We start from the raw sequence: 22,411 nt of genomic DNA on the forward strand, positions 1-22,411 counted from the left end.
TCTGAGAATTCACTTTCACTTAATTTAACTACAATTCAAATTCCCATTGCCCTCTTCAGTCCTATCAACTCAGTTACTATACTGAGCCTAAATGTGCTTTATAGGCATCAAGAAGACATATGAAATACTCTGCGCACTCCTAAATGCTTATTGCTTGACAGAAACAATACACTCTAAAAATGTGGCCAACTAGTTCAGAAGAAATTGAAAGCTCTAATCCTTGTTTTGATTGCAAAATGTCTTGTCCAGTCTTGACCAAGACTTATCTCTGCAAAATAATACAAATGAATTTATTGGGTGTGTTGTGAAGTTTCGTGTTTGTAAAATATTGAAAAAGTAATTACATTCAACTCCTGTGGAAGGCTTTCAATGTTCGATGTTTTCACTGTATGCCTGGAAAAGGGTTTTTCAGTAGTCTCACCTAGGTACTGCATAGGTAGTTAATGATCTGACTTTAGCAAACATGGTTACAAAGAAAACAAAAGCAATCCATTAAGTATTTTATTAATCAAACTAATTAAAAAAAATTAAAAAACACCAGTGCTACACTCCATAAATCAGCCTAAAAATAGATGGTCAAAACCATGGAGTTACCAACAATTTCTTATTTACAATTCAGAAAAATAACTTTACACGAAACAAATGATCTAAAGGCCTGGAAACGTTACCTACTGCCTGCCTTCTGCACTTGAGAGAGCTCTTCAAAGTCTGCATGAACTCAATCAAGATAAGACAAAAGAAAGAAGAGAGCAAGTCTCTGTGTAGGGAAATGTGGGGAAAAGCAATTGCTGTTTCACACACAGGAGCTGTTCAGTATAAAGGGCAGATATTCCAAAACATCTTTTAATTTAGCTTATGATTTTTTTTATATGATACTACCACCACTTTGCACAGTACTTTTATACATTTGCAATAATAAAGAACAGCTTTTAAAGGAATTAATCTGGCTGTAACAAGCATCTGTGAAGCTGTCATTAGTTTCTCTTCAGATCTGTAAATCAAATTTGAGTATCTCTTTCTAAGCAGTATTTGACAACTTTGGATTGCTTTGTGTAGCTAGTACACCATTTCGGTTACCAATGTTAACTATCATCAGTTATCTATCACAAGTGTCAGTGTACAGCTTTCACGTATTCCTCTGCTCTGCATTACCAGCATTGTATTAAATAGACATATAACAGAGTCTTTTATCCTTTTAGCACCAGGAGTACTACAGGAATCACAGGTAAAAGTCTTAATAAAATAATAATTTTGAGGATCTTTAACTCTGCTGTTGAGCTGACATGAAAGAGAACTTGGAGCACAGAAAAGTGACCACAATTGTTGATTTGGGTACAGCGTCACAAGATCAGTACACTTGGCTTTGTTGTATGTTTTAGCTTCTGCTGTTCATTTCAAACCATTACTTTGTGAATCCCTGGCCTAGAATTTTTTCAATACCCCCCCCCCCCCTTTTTTTTCCTCTCTGCAGGGAAAAAGAATGAAAATACAATCTTTCTCCTTCTGCAGCAATAATGCTATGGAGTTATGTCCACTAAAGATTCTATATTACCTGGTAACCTCACTGTGACATTTCTGTCTTCCTTCTCAGGGAATATAACAAGAATTTGAGGCACAAACACAGGCTCTCATTAAATTTAGTGGCGTTTAACTAGAAGCAGTTCCACAGATAAACCAGGTTCTCTGTGCTAAAGAAAAAAAGAGAGACCCCTTAAAGATATCAATCCTCTGTTCTAGTTTTAAAAAGTCAGATGACATTTACACCAACTGAAAATGTCTTGGACTTCTGCTCTCATTTGAGAAAAATAAAGATGGCTATACAGTCTTCTCATTAGCATCCTATTTGTGTGCCATCTTACAGGGAGATTTCTTCCATAACTTCGTTTATTCAATCCCAATGTATCATGCAGTCACATCATGTCCAGCTGCAAACAGAAGCAACAGACTTAGAAGAATAGGTATTGAATTCAAGTAATTTCTTGTGTTTACTGCTTAGAAAATAAAGCAAATTCAGAAATCCTTATAAGGATTCCAACATAAGAAATCCAACATAAGTGGACCACATGGAACTTAATACTAAAAGTACAAAAACAAACCTTAAATCTCATCTTCGCATAATCATATGTGCAATTTGGAGACTTAAAAAAAGAAGTACAGTCCAAAAGTAAAAATATGCCTGCTATTGAAACTTCATTAGAACTGTCTACACCATCAATTTAAGCTTCAGAGACAGATTTGTAATGACTCATCCTGTACAGAAATGGCTAAAATGTTTATCAAAAAAACCCTCTTGAAATCCTTGAATTTAAGCAAGTTAGTATAAAAGAAGGTTAACTGAGAAGATTAAAGCATCTTTTAATTTTAAATGACTTTTAGGTTTCAACCCACATAAATAGCTGTTCTAGATCTACAAGCTTTGTTAAACGCTATTGCTATTATAGTAAATTACAATCTACCAAACACGCAGCCTCATTGGGTCTTTTAAATACACAAGAGGACAGGACTAATCTATGTAAACACCCATGTTACTACACAGCCTTTTATTTGCCATCATAAAATTACACATCTGGTTGTGTTTTACAATAGTAAACAAACAATTTCACATGGCTCTTTTCTGACTCAGTTCCCTGAGGTGTTTTCTAAGACATGTGATCTACTGCTTTAAGAAGCTCTTTCTTACTGCAACTTTCACCTATAACTGAATTCTACAGCCACATCATGTCTTTATTGTACTCACCAAGTCATCAACATCACCACCTTCATCTGTAGCAGGCAGAGGTTCATTTTTCTTTTCTTTCGGAGCCAAGAACTGAAAATACAAGTTTTCTTACGTTAGACTGATGAAACTCTGACTCAATGTTAAATGAACTTAGTGATATTTAGTGGAGAACTTGTTAGTGTTAGGTCAGAGGTTGGACTCGATCTTGAGGTCTCTTCCAACCTAGACAATTCTGTGATTCTGTGGACAGAACTTGTCCTTTCCATGTCAAAACTAATCTGCCTATAATGAAAAATTATCAGCAAGTCCATTCTGGTTTCCACCCTTCAAAACCACACAAAAACAAAAACAGGGAATTTCCTAAGTCTTGCTTTTAAGGGATTTTATAGCAGATTGTTAAAAATTGACAAAGAATGTGGTTCTTCAGACAATGCACAGTTAAGCTGCAGAATGCTATTTAGTAAGGATGCTGCAAATATTAGTACTTAGTCTCAGAGGAGATGAGGAAAGTTCATAGGAGAGAAATACTTTGAAGTCCAAAGAAACAGCCTCAAGCACAGGAAGTACGTGAGATGTCAGTGGCTGGAGCCATGGGCTAGATGGAAATTTTGTTCATCAGAGTATGGCCATTTTTATGTTCTTAAAAGGGTAATTTTAAAAGCACTATCATGTGTAGCTACAAGCTGCCAGGACAGGGACAAAAAAATTGTCCCTATTAGTATTAATACATATGTAAGTTGATTAACAACTTGGTTAGTAAAGACCTTAAGTATGACAACCTAGTTCTGTGTGGAACTCAGTAGCTTTTCACTTAATTCAATGAACATTTAATAGATGAACAAAGACATGAATTTAAAAAACACTCTCAAAACATGCAAGATGGTTCGAATGCTGGTCTTTAAAAATAGAACAGTCATTATGTAAAATTCTTTTGCAGTAGCTGCTGATACAAACACACCATATGCCCTTCATTTAAAGCACAGCATCAATAAACAGAAGATAAAGCTAACTTGCTTAGATACTGTAACTACTGAAATCAAACACACAGACAATATCTGGAGTACAACCACCTACAAATTATTTTTATTTTAACCTAACAGTGGAAAAAAAATAGTAATTTAGCTATAATAGTAAAAAAAACAATACAAATATGTGCCTCCTGAAAAGTGTCCAGTTGTCTACAAGTTTTAGTTGTAGCCTCTTTAACAGGATAGAAAATAGAAAATCTCTGGTTACAAAATAATGATATTAAACAGGCTATGAATATTGGTTTTGAGCTCAGGTAACATTTTTCTTTTCTGTGGAAACAACTGGTTTCTGAAAGCAAATTACTGTTTATCTGAGGACTTAGCTTTTACAGACGTGGAGGTCATGTAAAAGGCCCTGGGATCCCTATCAGTGCTACTCATCTCCAAGACAACGTACTTGGACTGTAAAAAGCTTAAATGTTATTTTACTTAAACGGTTCTGATCCTGTTCTAGAGCAGCGTCAGCTTTAGACAGGGGGTAAAACACCGAGAAGTTGCCTGCCTCGTTCTCCCATCATATCAAGATGTGATCTAATGCTTTAATGCCTGAGTTCACAGTTTGAATCACTGGAAAAGGCATTCTCTCCAGCTCCCTCTGCTAGGTAAAGCATCAATAAATTAATGTTGTAGGAAAGAACCAAATAATACATCCAATAGGATGAAAAGCAAATATATTGCATTTGGTTAACACCAAAGATGAAGGATACAGACAATGTCTGCCTCGTTGTCTCATTAGCCAAAGGTCAAATCTTTTCTACATCCTGAAGAGCAATAACCTAGAGTGCTGCAGAAAACTTGCTGCACAGACACCACTCATGTTTTAATGTTAACTTCATCTTACCTTACAAGTTTTGTAGCTGCACTAACAAGGATGGAACAAATTAGAATTTTAAGATGTCGCATGCCTGTCTGTCTTTTTTGCTGGAAAAGTTCTCAATCTAGTAGTAATACAAAGCACGTATTATGAAACTAAAAGCTAGTGACATTGTCAGCTCTGAAAGGCATTTTATGCCAAACCAAATTTCATTTTACGCACTTAATTAAGAGTCAAATGATATTTCCAAAAAGTAGCACATTTTTGAAGCTTTCAAAATTAGCTTTCTAGCACTAAATTAGGTGAAGTCAAAAGCTACAGAAATACAGGATGAAAATTTGTAACCGGAAGTTTTCATCAAATTCTACACATTTAAAACTTTTTTTTTTAAACAAAATCTGTTTTGCATTAATGCAAAAACAGATTATACATGTATGTACTAGTTGTGTTGAAATCCATTATCTTTCCCAAATTAATCACCAAAAGCACTTGACGTTGCTGCTTTTTTAACCTATCATCCTTACACTCTAAAAAGAGTGTACTACTATCACAGGGTTAAAAAAAGCCTACACAGAACTATTTTTCTCAATGATATGAAGAAAGGAAAACATGCAAGGATAACCTAGCTCAACCAAAACAAAACAAAACAAAAAATTACGTTACCTCTCTAATAAACAGCCTTTAAAGTTAAGTTTTTATTACAAAACAGTAATTCTATGAAAAATGAGCCTTATATCCAATACACACCTGAAAAAGCTACCAGCTAGTGACCTTCACATACAAGAAAAGGTTTCAAAGGCTTTTGTGTCACAGAAGACCACACTGATAGTGAATCCCTGGACCTACAAGCTTGGAATTATGAGCATTTGACCTATTACAGAGGTGAAGAAAAATTTAATCTTATACGTGATATTTTAAAAGATCCAATATAACCCTTTAATGAAGGTTTTGGCCTTCATTGTAGAAAACAAATAAACCTTTTTAGCAATCTGCTGTAGATCTAGGAAAGCGCTGCCTTCACACGCCACAGCAAACTTGCAGCACAGTTTAACTAGACCAAGACTAGACATAATATCAGCCTCATAAACTGAAGACAAAATTTCAATCTCTCTAGAACTTATTCCAACAACATACAGTCTTCCAGTTTCATATGTTAAAAGTCATACAAACCCTTGACAGAAAATGACAGTTCCTTAAGGGTTCTGGTTTTGGCTCTGGAGAGTGGGGAGGTTATCTAGTAAATAACTGGGACTGCCAACAGCCTAGTTAAGCAGAGGGATGCAAGCCATTTATTCTGAAATGCAAGGTTATCTGTCACATTAGCGAACTCTTGCACTCTCAGCAGCCCAGAGCTGATTCCATGCAATCTTTGTTATTCCCTTACTTTAACGGGAAGTTATGGCTGTCACAAGACCTTCAATCAATCACAGAAGAATTTCTTCCTTTATTGCAACACCTGGCTGACTGCAGGATGATGTTAAAAAGAAAAAAGTCCTTCTAAAGTCAGTCTACAATGTTTTGTTCCAGCTTAGCCTGACAGCTGTAACTCTGCTCCTTGCTACTCTTCATAATTTCTGCTGCATTCCTATGCAGACACAGTATTTCTTAGCCACCATAAGATCATAGTTCAGAGATCTGTGCTCTGTAAGGTCTTTATGGCTAGTAGAGATTTCCTTCAGGAATAGAGGCTATTTCATGCAGCTTTATCACATTTTGAACACCAATGACAGTTTCAGACTAAAAAGTGAAGTTCAAGAAACAAATGCTCCTGTGAAGTTTCAAAGTAAACTCATAGCACTCAGAATATGTAACAAAACCTGATATTCTTTAAAACTGCTGGTTTTAAAGAACAGAAGAATGTTCTATACAGTTATGCATGATGAGAAACAACCAGCAGGTCCTTCACGTGTACAACAAAAAGTCACTCTGACATTTGCACTCTGTATATGAGTTTAGATTTGGGGTTCTTAGGAACTTGTTTAGATTTTCATTCATCTTCTTTACCTCGAGATAAATTGTTACAGATTAAAAAACAGTTTCTAAAATAAAACTTCATACCTACTTTTTAATTCATTCATGAAGAACCTACTTCAAGCCCCTTGTTATTGCTAATGTAAGGCCCAGAAGTTGTAAAAATCAATATAGCATCTTTTAACAAAGCTGCTTCTTTGCAAAGTAGAAGGATTTTACCTACGTTTACATTGAGGGGTCTGTAATACTGAGACTTCCCTTCTTCTAAACTCTTCAAAGTCATATGGCAAGCAGCAGCCTGATACAGAAATGCCCGTCCTATCCTCTCTATCCAAACACAATTTTTGACAGCAAATCTGAATTATATCTTCTTTCAAACAGGCACCATTCTGTCTTTTAGAAGTCACTCCTCTGTAACTGTAGAATCCTTCATTCATCACTGCAGTTACTGAAATGCTTTATTTCTGTAGGAAGAATACCTGCAAATACCCCAAATTTCTTTTTCTGAAAGAAGCCAATATGACCACCAATAATAATAGCATAATCCATGACGTCCAATCCACAAGACCTCAATAAAGTAGAAATTACTGCTATCACTGCATATATGATGAAAACAAGCTATGACAGCTTTATTTTGCTAGAGTTAGCAAAGCTTTTAGACCAAAAAAAATCCTGATTTTTGAACTAGCATGTTAACAACAAGATCACAGCTCTTTATACAAAGTTCAAATAGCAATCTTGCATATAAAATTTATTGCTGTTCCATTAAACTGAGCTCCTGAAATTCCTGTTCTTCAGAAAGGATGTTTTCAGATAATGATGTACATGCTACTTTCTAAAGACCAATTAAAATATAATGCTGTGGTACATGCCATGGAATTATTTTTGCTCTAGAATAGGGTATTATTAATTCTACAGCAAAAGGGCAATATTCTTCCTTTATATGGATCCTATTTCATTCACCTAAAGATTTATACGCATCATAAAGAATTTTCTGTTCCACAGCAAGGGCTCTACACAAATAGATGCTCATTAAAAAATGATACCTTTTCAGCTTCTTCACTAGTCACAGAACTTCCCTCTGCTTCATCTTTAGTGATCAAAGAAATTCTGTCTAAAAAAATGAAAGATATAAAAGTATCATTAGAAGGCTTCCCAAAACCAGACTTAACATTAGAAATGAAATAAGTCCTCCAAATTTCAACTTCTCAATGTGTCATCATCACCACCACCAAAAATAAAAAAATATCGCTCAAAGGAAGATGTGACTTGCATAAATGAGTCAACTATGATATAAAAATAAATTAATGAGAATATTCATAAGCTTGTGGAAGTATCCATTTAGGAAACTGTTAATATTATGACAATCAAACTAATGAGACACTGAAATCATAGATCACAGATGAAATGCTGAAAATCTATCAGAAATTACACTTTTAGTCATTCACAGCATGCTCTTCAGTCCTTAACAGCCTTACAAAAATTAACTCCTACCATACAAACACTGATGCTGTGGTTCTACAGAATGACTACACCAAAGTGCTGGTCCTGCCCTGGTTGTGTCTGCACCACCATCCTGTGCAGTGACCCACAAAAACAAAAGAAAAACACTCAATTACTTTTCATCCCAATTATTTTCCCAATCTAGCCATCACTTGGCTACACAAATGCTTGTTGCCAAATTAAGAATCTGTGGGTGTGAGAGGAAAGAACAGTAGGTTCAGAAAGGTTTAGCAGCATCACAAGTTTAATGCCACCTTAACATGCCCACAGAGCTACACAGCAGGGTTTCACGAGATGAGTGAGCTTATCAAATAGATCTGCCTTGCTCCTGCTCCAAGAATCACTAACTCATTAACTCACATCCATCCTCTCGGTGATTGCAGTGGCACATAACAAGGCCCAATGCCACATTTAGAGGAAAAAAAAGGGCATGTGTTATGTCACAAGAAGCAGGGAAAACAGGACTTCTGCTTTTGATAGCAGCAAATGAAAAGCAATTTCAGCTACTCAGCAAGACCAGCTCGTTGGATTATCCATAAAGCATCATGATTTTATCATCTTCTCAGAAGATAATCTGCTTTGTATGAAAATATCATCCCTGTTAGTATTTGTGAATTATTTTCTGAGAAATATAGTCCAGTTTGTTGAAAACTCTGGTTTGAACCAACTAAAAATATTAAAACAGTATTCTAAGCATGACTTAAAAAGATCCAAGTTTCCTACTTCCAAAGGTTGTTTTTTTTTGTGTGTGTTTTGGTTTTTTCCCCTCTTCAGATTTGTTCAGAGACAGTACCCTACAATAGCCTTTGAGAGTTGCCTTGTGCTGTTGGTTTTGGTTAATAAACAAATTCCCATCCTATATTTCGAAATTTTTGAAATAGTTAGATAAAGCAGGCATTAAACACAGTCTGGAGTCCTTCATTTTGAGAGGTGCTATATAAAAGCATATAATTGCATTTTATAGCATGCACCCTTAAATACACAGTTAGGCATTTAACAGATTTTCCTAGCACTGATTCCAATTAAAAACAAGAGTATGATGTAAAAGATGTTTTTTATAGCCCACCATGTTTCATATTTGTGAAAATGTTCCTTTATTTATCACTTGCGTAGTCTCTGAAGCTCTTTTGGAATTGCATTGCCCTGTATCTCCCAGTTTAATCATAGGTAGGTGTCATATTACCACATATTTGGTTCTTCAAGTTGCTTAAATAGAAAACAATCAGTGACATATTTCAATGTTATTCATGCCTTTTTTGAGGCTTAATTTGGAAGCATCTTTTTATATATAAACTGCACAAGTTTTTCCACTTATCTTCAAATTCACCTGAAATCCTATCTCGTTCTCCTTACCTTGTGACATTTAATTTGTCTCTTTTCTTACACAATTCGTTTACTATTTTAACACGACTCGGCAAGACACTGATAGGAAACAATTAGGACAAAAAAAGGAAGCTGTAATGTGAAAGAAATGGATGTTGCTGTTGTGATTGTTTAGGTTTTTTTCCTTTTTGCAGAGGCTGCAGGAATGACCTAGATCAAAATGTTGCTCTAGGTTTAGTTTCAGTGTCCCATTGCTAACATAAGGTTTTGTCCTACATAACGAATAATAAAAGTAGAAATACTTTAAAAAGTGAAATGCCATCATACCTTGTACCACAATCTCCCAGAAATCAACTAAGGCTTTGTCTTCCACCTTTGATTTCAGGGCCTGCAGAAAATCATTAAAGCACTGCACCTTGGACAGCTGAAAAAATAACAGCCATGATTACAGGGCAATATGGAAATAGCTGCAAACATTAATTTTTCATGAAGTCATATAAAATGGTGAGCATAAATCATTACACATTTTAATTCTACTAGAACCAAGAGTTCTAAGGAAAAGCGAGCCACAAAAAACAGAACTACAAATCTCTGTAGCTTTTTGAAACTTGTTTTAATAGAACTTTGTGCAATAGCATATTTTTCTTTTTTAAACATCAGGCCACAGGCCTTGTGATTTTATGTTTCAAAGAACAAAAATAACAGTGTGTAACACCACAGAATCTAGTCCTTATTCAAGTTAAGAATAAAAGAAACACAAATGGAAATATATTTCTAAACTTTCAAACAGTATAAGCGATTAAAATCTTTTTAATCTACTTCTCCTGTAGCAATAAATTACCACGTTTTCAATATAGCAAATAGGCCCATCATATCTTCAATTTGGAAGAGTTTAGAGTTTTCACATATTAACATTACCTTTATGGACTCCTCTCTGAAAACTCTGATACAATTGATCCCTTTCATGTAGTACTGTGAACTTTTATGTTCCAAAAACTGATCAATGCGGTTTATCAGCTGCTGACTCACTGAAAGACAAGGAGGAATAAATAAGCAAACCAAATAATGCACAATTCCTCAGCAAATTAAATAAATACATTCATTTGCATCTCTTTCTATTCTACCTTGACAGGCATCAAAAGAGTTAATCACACCCATACTGCCTCAAACAACTCAATTTCATAATTGACAGTATCTAAGCTACTGACAATTACTGCAGCCTCCTTGAAAGAGCTAGGTATACTGGAAAGAAACTCAAGCACAGCCAAGGTAAAATTCCAAACCTAAAAGCCAAAAAAAAAAGCACTGGCCTAACTTTTTTCACAGGAAGTAAAACTAGAATATTTGGGATCCTAAAGCTGAGCGATGTTATATTTTACAACTCTAAAAAACATAGCCCAAAAACATCCTTTGAAATACATGCTTATTTCAATGAAAGGGTTAAATTTACAATGAAGGTGTAATAACATCAAAGCAAGCGCTGTATTCCACCATGCTTACCATAATCATGGATGTAACAGCCAGTACTTACTGTTTTCTATTAAATGCCTAACTGAACTGGATCTGAAGGATACCACCTCTGAAGAGATGAGTGAAACGAGAAGTGTTTGATATTCTCCCACTAGCTTTTGACTCCAGTGAGTTGCTAGAAAAGGAGGCAGAGAGCGGGTCTGTCCAACAGCAGCTATCACACAAGAAAGTGTGCTAAATTGCCTACTGCTCCAGAGGTGATCAACTCACTCTTTATTTATATTACCAGTAGCTGACAAACTAAATTGAAGTCTCACTACTTAAGCTCCTCGAGTTAAGTCAGTCCATTTTTTTCATGGTTAACGATTTTCTCATTAAATGTTCTAATTTCTTACGAATTGCACTAATAAAAGCAAGTCCTGCTGCTGGTGGTGGGTTGTTGTTGTGTTTCTTTTTCTTTTTTTTTTTTTTTTTGGTTTGTTTTTTTTAAATGCTGCCTTTTCATTGATGTGTTAAATTAAAACCCCAGGCGCTACCAGGGTGCAATAAAAGTCTTTATTGTCAGAATGATTCCAGCGAACTGCTTGGAGTTATCAGATCCTCTACTTCTTTTGCATTACTTTTTTTTTTTTTTTTTTTTTGTAAGAAACCTTTTCTATTTGATTGCCCTGGCAGGCATCAGAAGAACACTGTTTCTTCCTACTGCCTGTGAGCTCCTTTTTGAAATCTGTTTCCAAATCTGAAACAAACAAAAAAAAAAAAGCCCTGCAGTATTTTAATAGGCAACAAAACATCAAAATTATGCAGAAAACATGGCAACAATAAGTCATACTCTTTTAATGTCTTGAAACAACTTGGGTCTAAAATTGGGTCTGTCCACTGGGCCTGCACTAAATGACAGACCAATGATTAACGAACACAAACCAGAATTTTTGTGCTCTGACTGGACTACCAAATTACTGCAGGGGGACAGAGAAAATACTGGAGACAGCAGAACAGGATTATTACTGGAACTTCTCCAAAGTGGACTTTGTGCCATTACACCTACAGGTCTGAGAATTTTGTTTATTTTTCTTCCCTTTCTTCTGCTACCTATCATCTGCCTTTCCATTAGTCTGAGTATTTGCTTTCGGGTGATGCAAAAAGTGAGTACAGAGTGGAGAACTACAAGTAAAAATACTTCAGTAGAAGATCTTAATTCATTCAGAAATTAATCACTGCCCACTGGCACTGAGGCACATTTCGTACTCTAAAATACATTCACCAGTGCTGTTACTTCTTGTGAAATATGCCATGAACAATTATATTCACTTGTTATCTGAATAGTTACGGTACAAAAGCGTAGTTATATTCTCACATTTCTTCAATTTGTGGTCTTGATTACTATGCCAAACAGAATGCAGCTTAATAATAGTTGAGACTGTGTTATTGTCCAGGTTCAATTCCTTGTTGATACCTTTAATTCCAAGGTGATTCCTTGTTAAAAACATAGCTCCTTCTGTAGACAAATGACTCCTATTATTAGCAACCTTTTGACTTATCCAGTGGTGGTGATAATGATTTGTATTAATGGACAGTGTTTAAAGTAAGAGTCACTGACAAATGAGTTAAACTACCTGATAATGGACTTTAAACAGCTGCTCTGTGAGGATGATCTTTTAGTACCTGACAAGAAGAAACAGTTTCTAAACTGAAAAGTGTCCTAATTTTTAAGTATTTCCTCCATCTTTAAGTCAAGAAATAAGGCCCTTACCAAGAGCTACTAAGCTACTGCAGTGTGCTGTAAGGTACTGCTTAGCTTTGGGATGGTCTCTCTATATGGCCAGTAACTGTGGGTATGGATAAGGATGATTTAAAACTGGATATCCAAAGGATGTTTGGCCCAAACCCCACTTAGATCAAGGTCCTGGTGCTACAGTGCTCCAAGCAATTTAGTTTCAAGTAGCTCTAAAAACGGAGTCTCCAAGTTGTCCAGGCCCCTCTTTTCATGTTTGACTACCATCGCTGTGATTTTTCTCCCCCCTATCTAATCCAAATTCTGTTTGTTGCTACTCAGAGCTCCGTGTCTCACCCAATTGCTACGCCCTTCAAAGAAAAGTCTGGCTTCATCTTCTCTGTGAAGCAGACAGAGAGAAAACTTCAGTGATTTTTTTTTTATACTCAAGTATTTGGTCACAGTCTTCTCATGACTGAATCGCTTCCATTAAACCAGTCATTGCACTTGGCCTAACTAGCAATAGCGTATGAATACTCTGCTATATACAAATATATCCAGTCAGATAAAAATAGAGACAAACAGCAAAGACATGCCAATAAAAAGCAAACACTAGTGTTTTGTTTTAAATGTATCTTTGGTCTAGAAAGGTAGCTAACTGAACACCTTCCTAGAGAAAATCTGTAAATAAAATATCTGTCTAATAAGTTTCCATTGCAAATCTGTTATACACAATTCTTTTCTGCACATAAAGCACCCAGTGTGAAATGCTCTGGTTACAAATTTTACTAAGAAATGATCTACATGCCATGGCAAGAGTGTCACCTCAGGCAAGATGGAGTATTTACCAAAATCTACACATGCAATTGCTGACTGACTCAACCTTATTTTCCCAAAAATGCCTAGGAAAAAAAAAATATTGACAAACTTACTGCAAACATAAAAACAGAGTCAAGTGCAATTTCTCTCTGGACACTTTTTCTAGCATCCATAAACTGTACAGTTATCACTGCAGATTTATCTCTGGCAATCAGTAAAAACAAAAAAAAAAAGCTTTCAGCTACAAACACCATGTTCTCAGAGAGTAGTCCTATAAGTGCCAACAATATCTGACCTATAACTTCCACATAACATTTAGAAACCAAAGAAAATGCTACGTGTGTCACTATCTCTTTACTTAAAGCCATTCTATCTTCTACAGAACTGTATGAAAACACTACACCCTATACCAGACGCTATCTGCTTCCCAGAAATACAGACATGAATGGAAATCTGTAAATAGGCCAACAGGATTGAAATAGTAGTCATGGGGCTATTTCTTCCACAGTACGAAGGTGGCAAACAGTCACTGCATTTGAGAGTCTTCTCTGCAGGCACAATGATGATGAAGTTCATCGTACAGCCATGAGAATAACGATTCTACTCAGGCACACTCATCTATTTCATTTGCATTCATTGATAAAAACGTCAGAAGTAGTTATCAGAAAACTGCTCTTTGTGATGACTGCGCACTTGTAACCTGTTCAAAAGAAGACCTGCATAAAATGACAGATCTGTGGCCATGCATGCAAACGAGGAAGTAAAGACATCTAGAGAGGAAACTCAATGCTCCTTACGTGAGCAATGAACACGAACCTGTACGTTGGCACCCTCACACACAACTCATCATGTGAACTCTAAGTGCGTCCCTACTATAATATACACAGATGTCAATTAAAAATGAAGTTGATAAAATTTTGAGTTCAGAATTTGAGCTGCTAGTCTCCGAAAACCTACCCCTGAGACCCTTGCCAATATGAAATTCTTCATTTTTCTAGAGAATGTATTAACACGTTACCAAAACAGACATTACTCTACTTGCTAGGAATAAATATGCTATTTCTCCTGCTCTGGTCTGCTGTGGTACACAGCACATAGACACTGTGCAAGCTGCACTTCGGCTTCTCCTATGAATGGCAGAAGCCCTGACCATCAAATACCAGTGAGGCCACTGCAGCAGATGGTAACTCACAGCTTAATTAAGATCCTTGCTGACAGTCTCTAAACTACAATTCTTCCTATTGCTACAGCTTCTCTATCTACCAAAAAAAAAACAAACCAAAACAAAACACAACCTTCATCCACTTCCATGCAAACAGTTAAAAGGCCTCTGTCTTCTGAATAAATCTATAAAAAAATTTTGAAGTCAACTTTTTCCCATATCCCTCAATTTTATTGGCTTCCACTGTTCTATGGAGGGATTTTGTTGCTGTTTTTCAGGGAGGGAAGGAAGAAGGAACTGCTGCCTTTTTTCAAACGAGAACGTGGGCTCTAACCAGTTTGAAGACTACACTGGATCATCTTTTTATATTGCAAAGAAACAAAACAGGGTACAACCTGTCTGCATGTTGACACATAAAACTGCTACATATAAGCTACTGACTACAATAAACTACTAGATTGCCTGCAATAGATTACCCTTTCCTGAAAGGACATTTTAAATTTTACATGCTCTAGCAGGGTTAAAAAAGTGTTTCCTCATTAAATTTGATATAAAACTATATTTAAGAAAAAACTCTGTTAGAAACACTGAATAGTTTTAAAACATAATTTACTATTTATATAACCAGAATGTCATACAGCAAGCCATTAAAAACACGCCTGCAATGTTTTATGTACTAAGCCAACTAAAAAGCTCTGAAGAAGAAAAAGGATTATGCAGAAGAGAAAAATCATATGCAGAGCATGTTTTTATTTATATCGACTTCTCTCTCTCCTTTAAATGGGTGACTGCACTACATTTTGTCTAGATATATATTTATATATAATAGATCGTATACATAAAAGCAGATTTCTCAAAATTTCAGAAGCTATCCCAACATGTACTGCAGTTACGTCCAGAACAGCTGCTGAGTGGACATATTTAAGCACTCTTCACTTAAATGATCTTCACTGGTAATCACTACATTTATTTCTGCCTTAAAACTTTCCTACGTGATAAAACTAATTACTATAAAAAGTAGTCAATTTTTCAGTTTCAATATTTTAGTGTCTTGTACAATGCTTTTTACTACATCTTAATATATCTGAGACACAAGAACACAATTCCCAACATTTTTTCCCAATAAACATGATTGGTACTGCTAAATCCATGCACAAAGCTGGCCACCTGCCTGATAGTTCTGGAAAATCTGAAGAGAAGTAACTATATAAGCTTTACAAGGCTATCGTAAAATAATATACTACTTAACATACTCCTCAAACTAAGTCCAAAAGGAGCAAAGGCATAGTTGAAATAACCAGCATCTGTCTTCTTCAGAACCCCTTCAAATATTTCCTTTGAAAAGAAATTGTACATTAGTGGCCATTGGGCAGATGAGATTTACCTTGCCACAACCTTCAAATCAGCATTTATGAGGAAAAAGGACCCCACTCACCTTGTACACCCTTTTTAAGATAGCTTTGGATTACATACATCTCTGTATAGATATTCCACTAGGAAAATACTGTGCAAACAACAATTCCTTCGCACTTTCAGACTTAGAGGATGCCAGACCAATAAGACCGTGGCTGACCTGAGCTTTTTATTCTTCCTCGCCTCTGCATCAAAACCCCATCTTTCTGTGTGCTGAGCGATAGATTCAGTGCATACAGAGCCTGCTCACACCTCTTGAGGTGCTAGCTGGTTATTACATCCCTTCTACACATTTTGCTTTGCTCACAAGCAGTAACAAATTATTTTTGCATGTAAATATTTAAAGCCCAGACATCTGATTCTTATTTCTCCATAAAGCAAGATTAAGTAGGCAGAAGACAGGACTGTCAACACAATGCCCATTCAACAAGCCTCCACTTCAAGCTAGAAAGATCACATATAGTCAGACGAGAAGCTGATAAACAGTTTGAATAAGGTAGTCAGTGTGAAAGGATCTTCTGTTTGAAACAGCTAAGTTGTTACTCAGATGCCTCAGTGTAGCTGTCTGGTGCCATCTTACACAAGCAAGGGTATTTGAGACTTACAAGTGCTACCCCTCATTAAGCAACACTGGAAACTAGGCAGTATAGTCCAAAGTATCTCACATAGCACCAGAAACCTGTTTTTAGGAAAACGGATCACTTTAGCTCTGAAGATGCTGCTAAATATAGTTACGATAGATAAAAGTCATTTACCATCTTTGAAGTCAGCATTTTTCTGCCTCACCAGAATTCGGAAGTCTTCTGCTGGGTTAACACTGCCAACCTACAAAAGGTCCAAAACCAACAGAATTGTCTGTCAATATCCATCTCTTTCTTCTTGTGAGGCAATAGGGACCTTTAGATTTCTTTTTAACATGGAAACAGAACCTCTACACTTCTCTGCATGCAGATATAAAAAACACGATGTGTGTTAAACATGCACTACTCCTAGCAAAGGTTAGTTATGACACTAGCCAGATGAATTACACTTACAACACTGCACTTTTATAGGCCAACTATATTCTCTGGGGTTTAAGAGGTCAGAGCACAGTAATTCAGGCTGTTAGTTCAGCTCTGAAACAGACCTCTCACTAATCTTGATAGACAATTAATGAGGAATGGGGCTCTCTTAACAGGAGCCCCCCGGGCATGTGGGTACAAAATCTTTGGCTTGGCAAGCCAACAGGAAGCTCAAAATTAAAAGCTCATACTCAGTTCATTCACCTCTTCTGGCCCACTCTAGTATCTTAAAGATGAAGTTTTAAATGGGCATACACGTACAGAAACCTTACAAAAGAACTAAAACCACAGTAAATATAAATGTTTACTAAAAAATGGATACAATAATCTCAGAATGAAAATTTACCGTGCTTACCATTTCCTGGCAGAAATCAAAGCTGTTGTAAAAATATACTTACAGAGGTGACATTGCCTTCAGCAAGTTTTATGATGCTAAAGCTATCTTCCTCATCTTCAATTTTTTGTTTCTTAGGATTGTGTCCATCTTCATTGCTGCAAATGAGGATGACAAAAATGAACAGAAACACTAAATCAAAGTAAACTGCTCTGCCTACTCAATAAGAAGTCAGTACATTTGCAAAGTACACACTGAACACTGGACCAAAATTCGTTATACAGCTGTTCCCAAATTAACAATAAACCATACTTCATTTCTCCCACAGTCTTCACAAAGCAGACAGTAGAGACAAATCAAATTTTATCTTAGCATAAATGGAAGCTACTGTTTGTCGAAAGTACAGGATTATTGATACTTATTTCAGGAGTGAATTTACTCATACACCTCTTTACCACATTTCAGAATACAGGCTGGCTCTCTCTAGTTGCTTTATTTGGAACCAGTACATTGAGTTGACCTTGCTGATTCACTGCACACTGTAAATCAATAATCACATGTGACATTTGGTATTCTCAACAGATTCCTTTTAAACAGATTGCAATTTTATGGAATAAAAAAGGAATAAAAAACTTAAATATTAAGAAATCCATTTACTCTTTAAAAATTACCTGCAAGTTCCTGTCTTGGAACTGATAGCTACTACTTATCTGCTCACACTGACTTTTGAGTCTCATAACCCATATTCTCCATCAGCACACAAGTGCTTTATAAACTTCTACTTCTAGCAGTCCAAACCTGCTAGACAAACCCCAAATAAGAATTTGCTCAGAACAATCTCAAGCTACCCCTCAAAATGCTTTCAAAAGACATGTTTTTAAAAAACTAATCGTGTTTTTAGGCTACTTTCTACCTTTGCCCACACACATATATCAAGGTGTATGCGACCAACGCTTCAAATGAGAAGCTTCATTTTAAGTTCCAATCTTACAAAACTTTGGATCACGTTCTGGCAACAGGAGAAACTGTAGTTTATCAGAAAAGGGGAAGAAAAGTGGACACTGCTTTGTGTTGTTTAATGTAACAGGCTTACACAGAATAGATTTGAGTTTAAGAATGACCGAAAGTTATCATCTAAATGATCTAAACTGCAGTATTTACCTTTGAGCAATCCCAACACAAAAATAAAAAGTTACTCTAAAACATCCTGCTACTGCAATAAAAAGAAGAAACTGCTTCATAAATCAGGGATAAAAACAGAGATCATGGACTAGGTGCCATGTTGCGTTCTTCAAAGTTACAACTCATCTTAAAAGTTGTTGCCTGCTACTGAAGCAACCAGCTATTAAATAGAAATAGTACAGACTTCCTTTTTACTTTCTATAGCACACTCCTCCCCTGCTTCGCAATCAACATCTATCCCACTTCATTTCTGTAGTCTCATCATTCCTTTTACTTAATTTTGTCACTACTGAAATGAAAGCCCTTCTCCTCAGCAACTCCTGTCATCCAACATCACCCTACTTATCACTCTAGGAGAAGCGATGACTTTGGTGATGCCTTAGGACAAGGAGACTAGGATACCCTGCTTTGTTCCCAGCTCTGCTGACTTTCTGGCTGACCCTGAACAAGTTGCTTTATTGTTTTGGACAGCCACTATCCCTGTCTGTATAATGGAAAAACTTATCTAACACCAGAGTTCAGAGCTTCTACTTGAACAGAACTTCTTGTGTGCACTGAGATGGTTCGCTGATAAGTGCAAAAAAAACCAAACAAACAAACAAACACAAATTCTCATTTTTTCCCTCAAAAGTTGCTTTGTAGTTCCTTGCAATGCCTTGAAATATTTTTTCTCCTGCATTATTTTTGCTGATTCCAAATGCTTTGGGACTGGAGGTAGGAAGAGAACAAAATGAAAATAACTGAATTTAACTGCCTAGGACCAAACCTACAGCCATTATTATTAGTGCAGTACAGCTGAAACTAATGAATCTATACCCATTAATACCAGCCAATAATCTGACATTTAAAATTTGTTACTGATAACGCCCTGATTAGCAGTATTTTTTAACTATGAAGTGTGCGACTGCTCTAAGACAAATTAATAAAATACACGACTAATTTAAAACACCCACTTCTACACTTAGACAGAGGCCTCACATACTGCAAAACTGGGTGAGGTAACAGCCTCTCCAAAGTCATCCTAAGAAGGAAATCTAATACAATCAAAAGTATTGATTTTTTTTTTTTAAACTACACAGAGCTTAACAAAAATGAAAGAAAATATAATTTTTAACCTTTAGCATTAATAAGATGTGCCTGTATTTATGTTGCTTTAGTCCCAAATAGACCTTAAGAATTAGGCAGAGAAATCAGGTCAACAGCAAGACAGGGATATCAAATAGAAGAGACCAAAACAGTACAAATCAGTTTTAGAAAAAAAAAAAAATAGCCGAGAGAGCTTCTAGCAAACTTTTTCAGTACTCTTCAGTGCAAATTGTCTAGATCTGTCAGTTTTAAAAAGGTGAATGTTACCTGCTGTTTAATGTTTTCCTTATCCTGTTGTACTGACACTTTTTTCTCCTCAAGTGATTTAACTAAATCACTCAGCTTGTCCCACACACAAAACAATGTCACTACTGTTCCCATTCATTACATTTAATCCATTTTTTATTCAGATCTTTTCATTGTTCATTACATTATTCATTTTTTTTTGCATAGTTGAGTTTCTATTCTTTTGCCTCCCTTACAAAACCCCTTTTTTCCCCTAAATCATTTTATAACACCCCACACCAATTCCTATCTTAATTATTTTTATAGTTGCTTTCATCTCCCCTCTAAAGCCAACCAGTTTATAATGAAAATAGCTTTCCTTCTTGCTTATCAAATCGAAGCCTTTGGGATATATGTTTTTCAGCAACTACCAGTAATGTGTCACAGCTTTTTGTTTAAATTCTCTTCCTGGCTTGCTTGAGCCCAAGTTTTGTAGGCTATTTTGGTTTCTTTTTTCTTTTTTTTTTTTTTTTTTTTTGCACCTGGTTCTATAGTTTTCTTCTCTCTACTTTTTAATATACATATATAAATATTTGTATGTGTACGTATATACAGCACACATGATTAGGGCACAGAGCAAGGACAAGATAATTTAATCAGTGTGAATTCACCAAGGCAAGACAGGCACACACAGCAGTGAACAAAGCAAAAAGCAATGTATTTCCCAATCTGTATACAGAAACGTGGCCATTTTCCCAGAGCAACAGCCCTAGAAGTCCAATGCTGTGTCTTCCCAAAGATAACATCAGGAGGCTCTATCCAAACAGAAGTAAAGGATACGTGGCAGCTCAGCTTAGTCGGGCCTTAAAGTGGCCCAAAGGCATTGCTCCTAGTGCTGAAAAAACAGCTAAAAATGACAAAAAGGGGAGGAACTGAGATCTGTCCAACATGCCAGGGGACCAGCCAGTTTTATTATAGGCATTCTATAAATTGGATTTTGTCTGAACAAAATTGACTTGGCTGGGAAAACAGTACCAATGCAGTACCAATTAAGCATTTATTTTTCGTATTTATAGCACAGATAACGTAAACAGAGCGTATGTACTACCAAAAGCCAAGAGTTTTAGTTTAAAAACAGTTGAGAATATAGATGTTCCAGAAAAAGTCTATAGCATTTTTCAAGACATTCATGTTTTCTGCACAGCATATGATAATTAAGCTGCTTTTCTTTTGATTTGGTATTCAAAATGAAAGCTGTAGAACAGAGTACGCTGGGATGGAATTTTCATCCTGACAGGTAGTGTAAAGCTCCTTGGAATTTCATGTAAACTGATACGTTTGATACTGAATTCACTTCTGTTATTCTTATCCAACCCATTTTGTCCAACCACTGGTAGGACAAACTCTTTGGTCACTAGGCAGTCAAGCACTGCAACAGGTTGCCCAGAGAGGCTGTGCAGCCTCCATCCTTGGATATCTCCAAAACCAGACTGGATGGAGCCCTGAGTTACCAGTTCAGATCTGTAACCCTGCTTTGTGCAGCAGGTTGAACTAGAGAGCCCTCCTGAGGTCCCCTCCAAACTAACTGATGGATTCTGCAGTTCTGTATTAGCATATAATGATGTCAGAGAGGGGCAGACCTAATCCTAGCATGACTTTCACAGCAGTAAGACCACTACTTTCAAAATAGCCCAGACAGTGTGGTTCCACAACATTCTCAACCCATCAGTACTTTGTAAGTATGTAACTCATTGATTAAAATGCTCCTGAGCCTGCTACATTCACCAAAATTAATTTGAAGTGCAAAAAAGTGTTTTTTTGTTTGTTTTTGTTTTGTTGTTTTGTTGTTTGTTTGTTTTTTTAATCAATATTAAATCTCTAACTTACTCATCTTTAAAGATGTCTTGAGCAGTCTTCTCTTCTTTTTTCTTGCCAACATCCTTTAGAGGGAAGAGTGCTTTTACTTTCTCAAGAGGAACCTGACACCTTTCTTTCACCACGCAGGGCATCTCCAGCATCTCTAGAAGGTGCGGTTCAATTGGTGGTAGTGGCTCATCAGGGTGAAAAGCCTTATGTTGCAAACACTGTAAGAAACAATTTTAGCAAAGAAAAACTCTAAGGTTACGTACTTTTAGAATAATATGCCTGTATATGTAACATCATATGGTACATGCAAAGTATCTTCCATATTAAAGAAGCTACCTTAATAATGCTGAGAAATATTCCAGCTCATGATTGGATGAGTGGAGTCAAATCATCAGCTGTTTACGGAGATTAATAATGATATTAAACTAGAATACTGATGCATACGAGTGCACCCACACTCACTGTAATGACTTCTATGAAAATTATTAAGAAAATTATACGAATGCAGTAATCATCAGCATCTATTCAGCTTTTTAACTTCAATTTACCTTTAAAAAGCAGTTCTCTTACAAAACACAGTGATATGGGAGAGATTATTGACATTCTAAAATCAGGAAGCAAGACATGTACCACAACCTTATATTCCATTTACCATCGTGATTTATTGTCCCTCAAAGAAAGCCTCTCTTCTTGGCCAAAAAAGCTCAGTTTGCGTAACATG

General features: G+C 36.1%; 1 protein-coding gene across 1 annotated transcript in view; it reads right to left on the bottom strand.

The window, feature by feature from the left end:
• Positions 1–487: 487 nt before the first annotated feature.
• XRCC5 (X-ray repair cross complementing 5) overlaps positions 488–22,411 on the bottom strand; it is a 44,871-nt gene continuing 22,947 nt past the window's right edge. The window contains exons 14-21 of the mRNA XM_032190290.1: positions 21,712–21,908; positions 17,396–17,489; positions 16,692–16,761; positions 10,277–10,386; positions 9,686–9,782; positions 7,579–7,646; positions 2,738–2,809; positions 488–1,925 (exon numbers count right to left, since the gene is read on the bottom strand). Of these exons, the coding sequence (XP_032046181.1) occupies positions 1,911–1,925; positions 2,738–2,809; positions 7,579–7,646; positions 9,686–9,782; positions 10,277–10,386; positions 16,692–16,761; positions 17,396–17,489; positions 21,712–21,908 (723 nt within the window). The 3' untranslated portion in view covers positions 488–1,910. The remainder of the gene's footprint in view (positions 1,926–2,737; positions 2,810–7,578; positions 7,647–9,685; positions 9,783–10,276; positions 10,387–16,691; positions 16,762–17,395; positions 17,490–21,711; positions 21,909–22,411) is intronic.

This window comes from Aythya fuligula, chromosome 6 (genome assembly GCF_009819795.1).
Source record: "Aythya fuligula isolate bAytFul2 chromosome 6, bAytFul2.pri, whole genome shotgun sequence".
NCBI lineage: Eukaryota > Metazoa > Chordata > Aves > Anseriformes > Anatidae > Aythya > Aythya fuligula.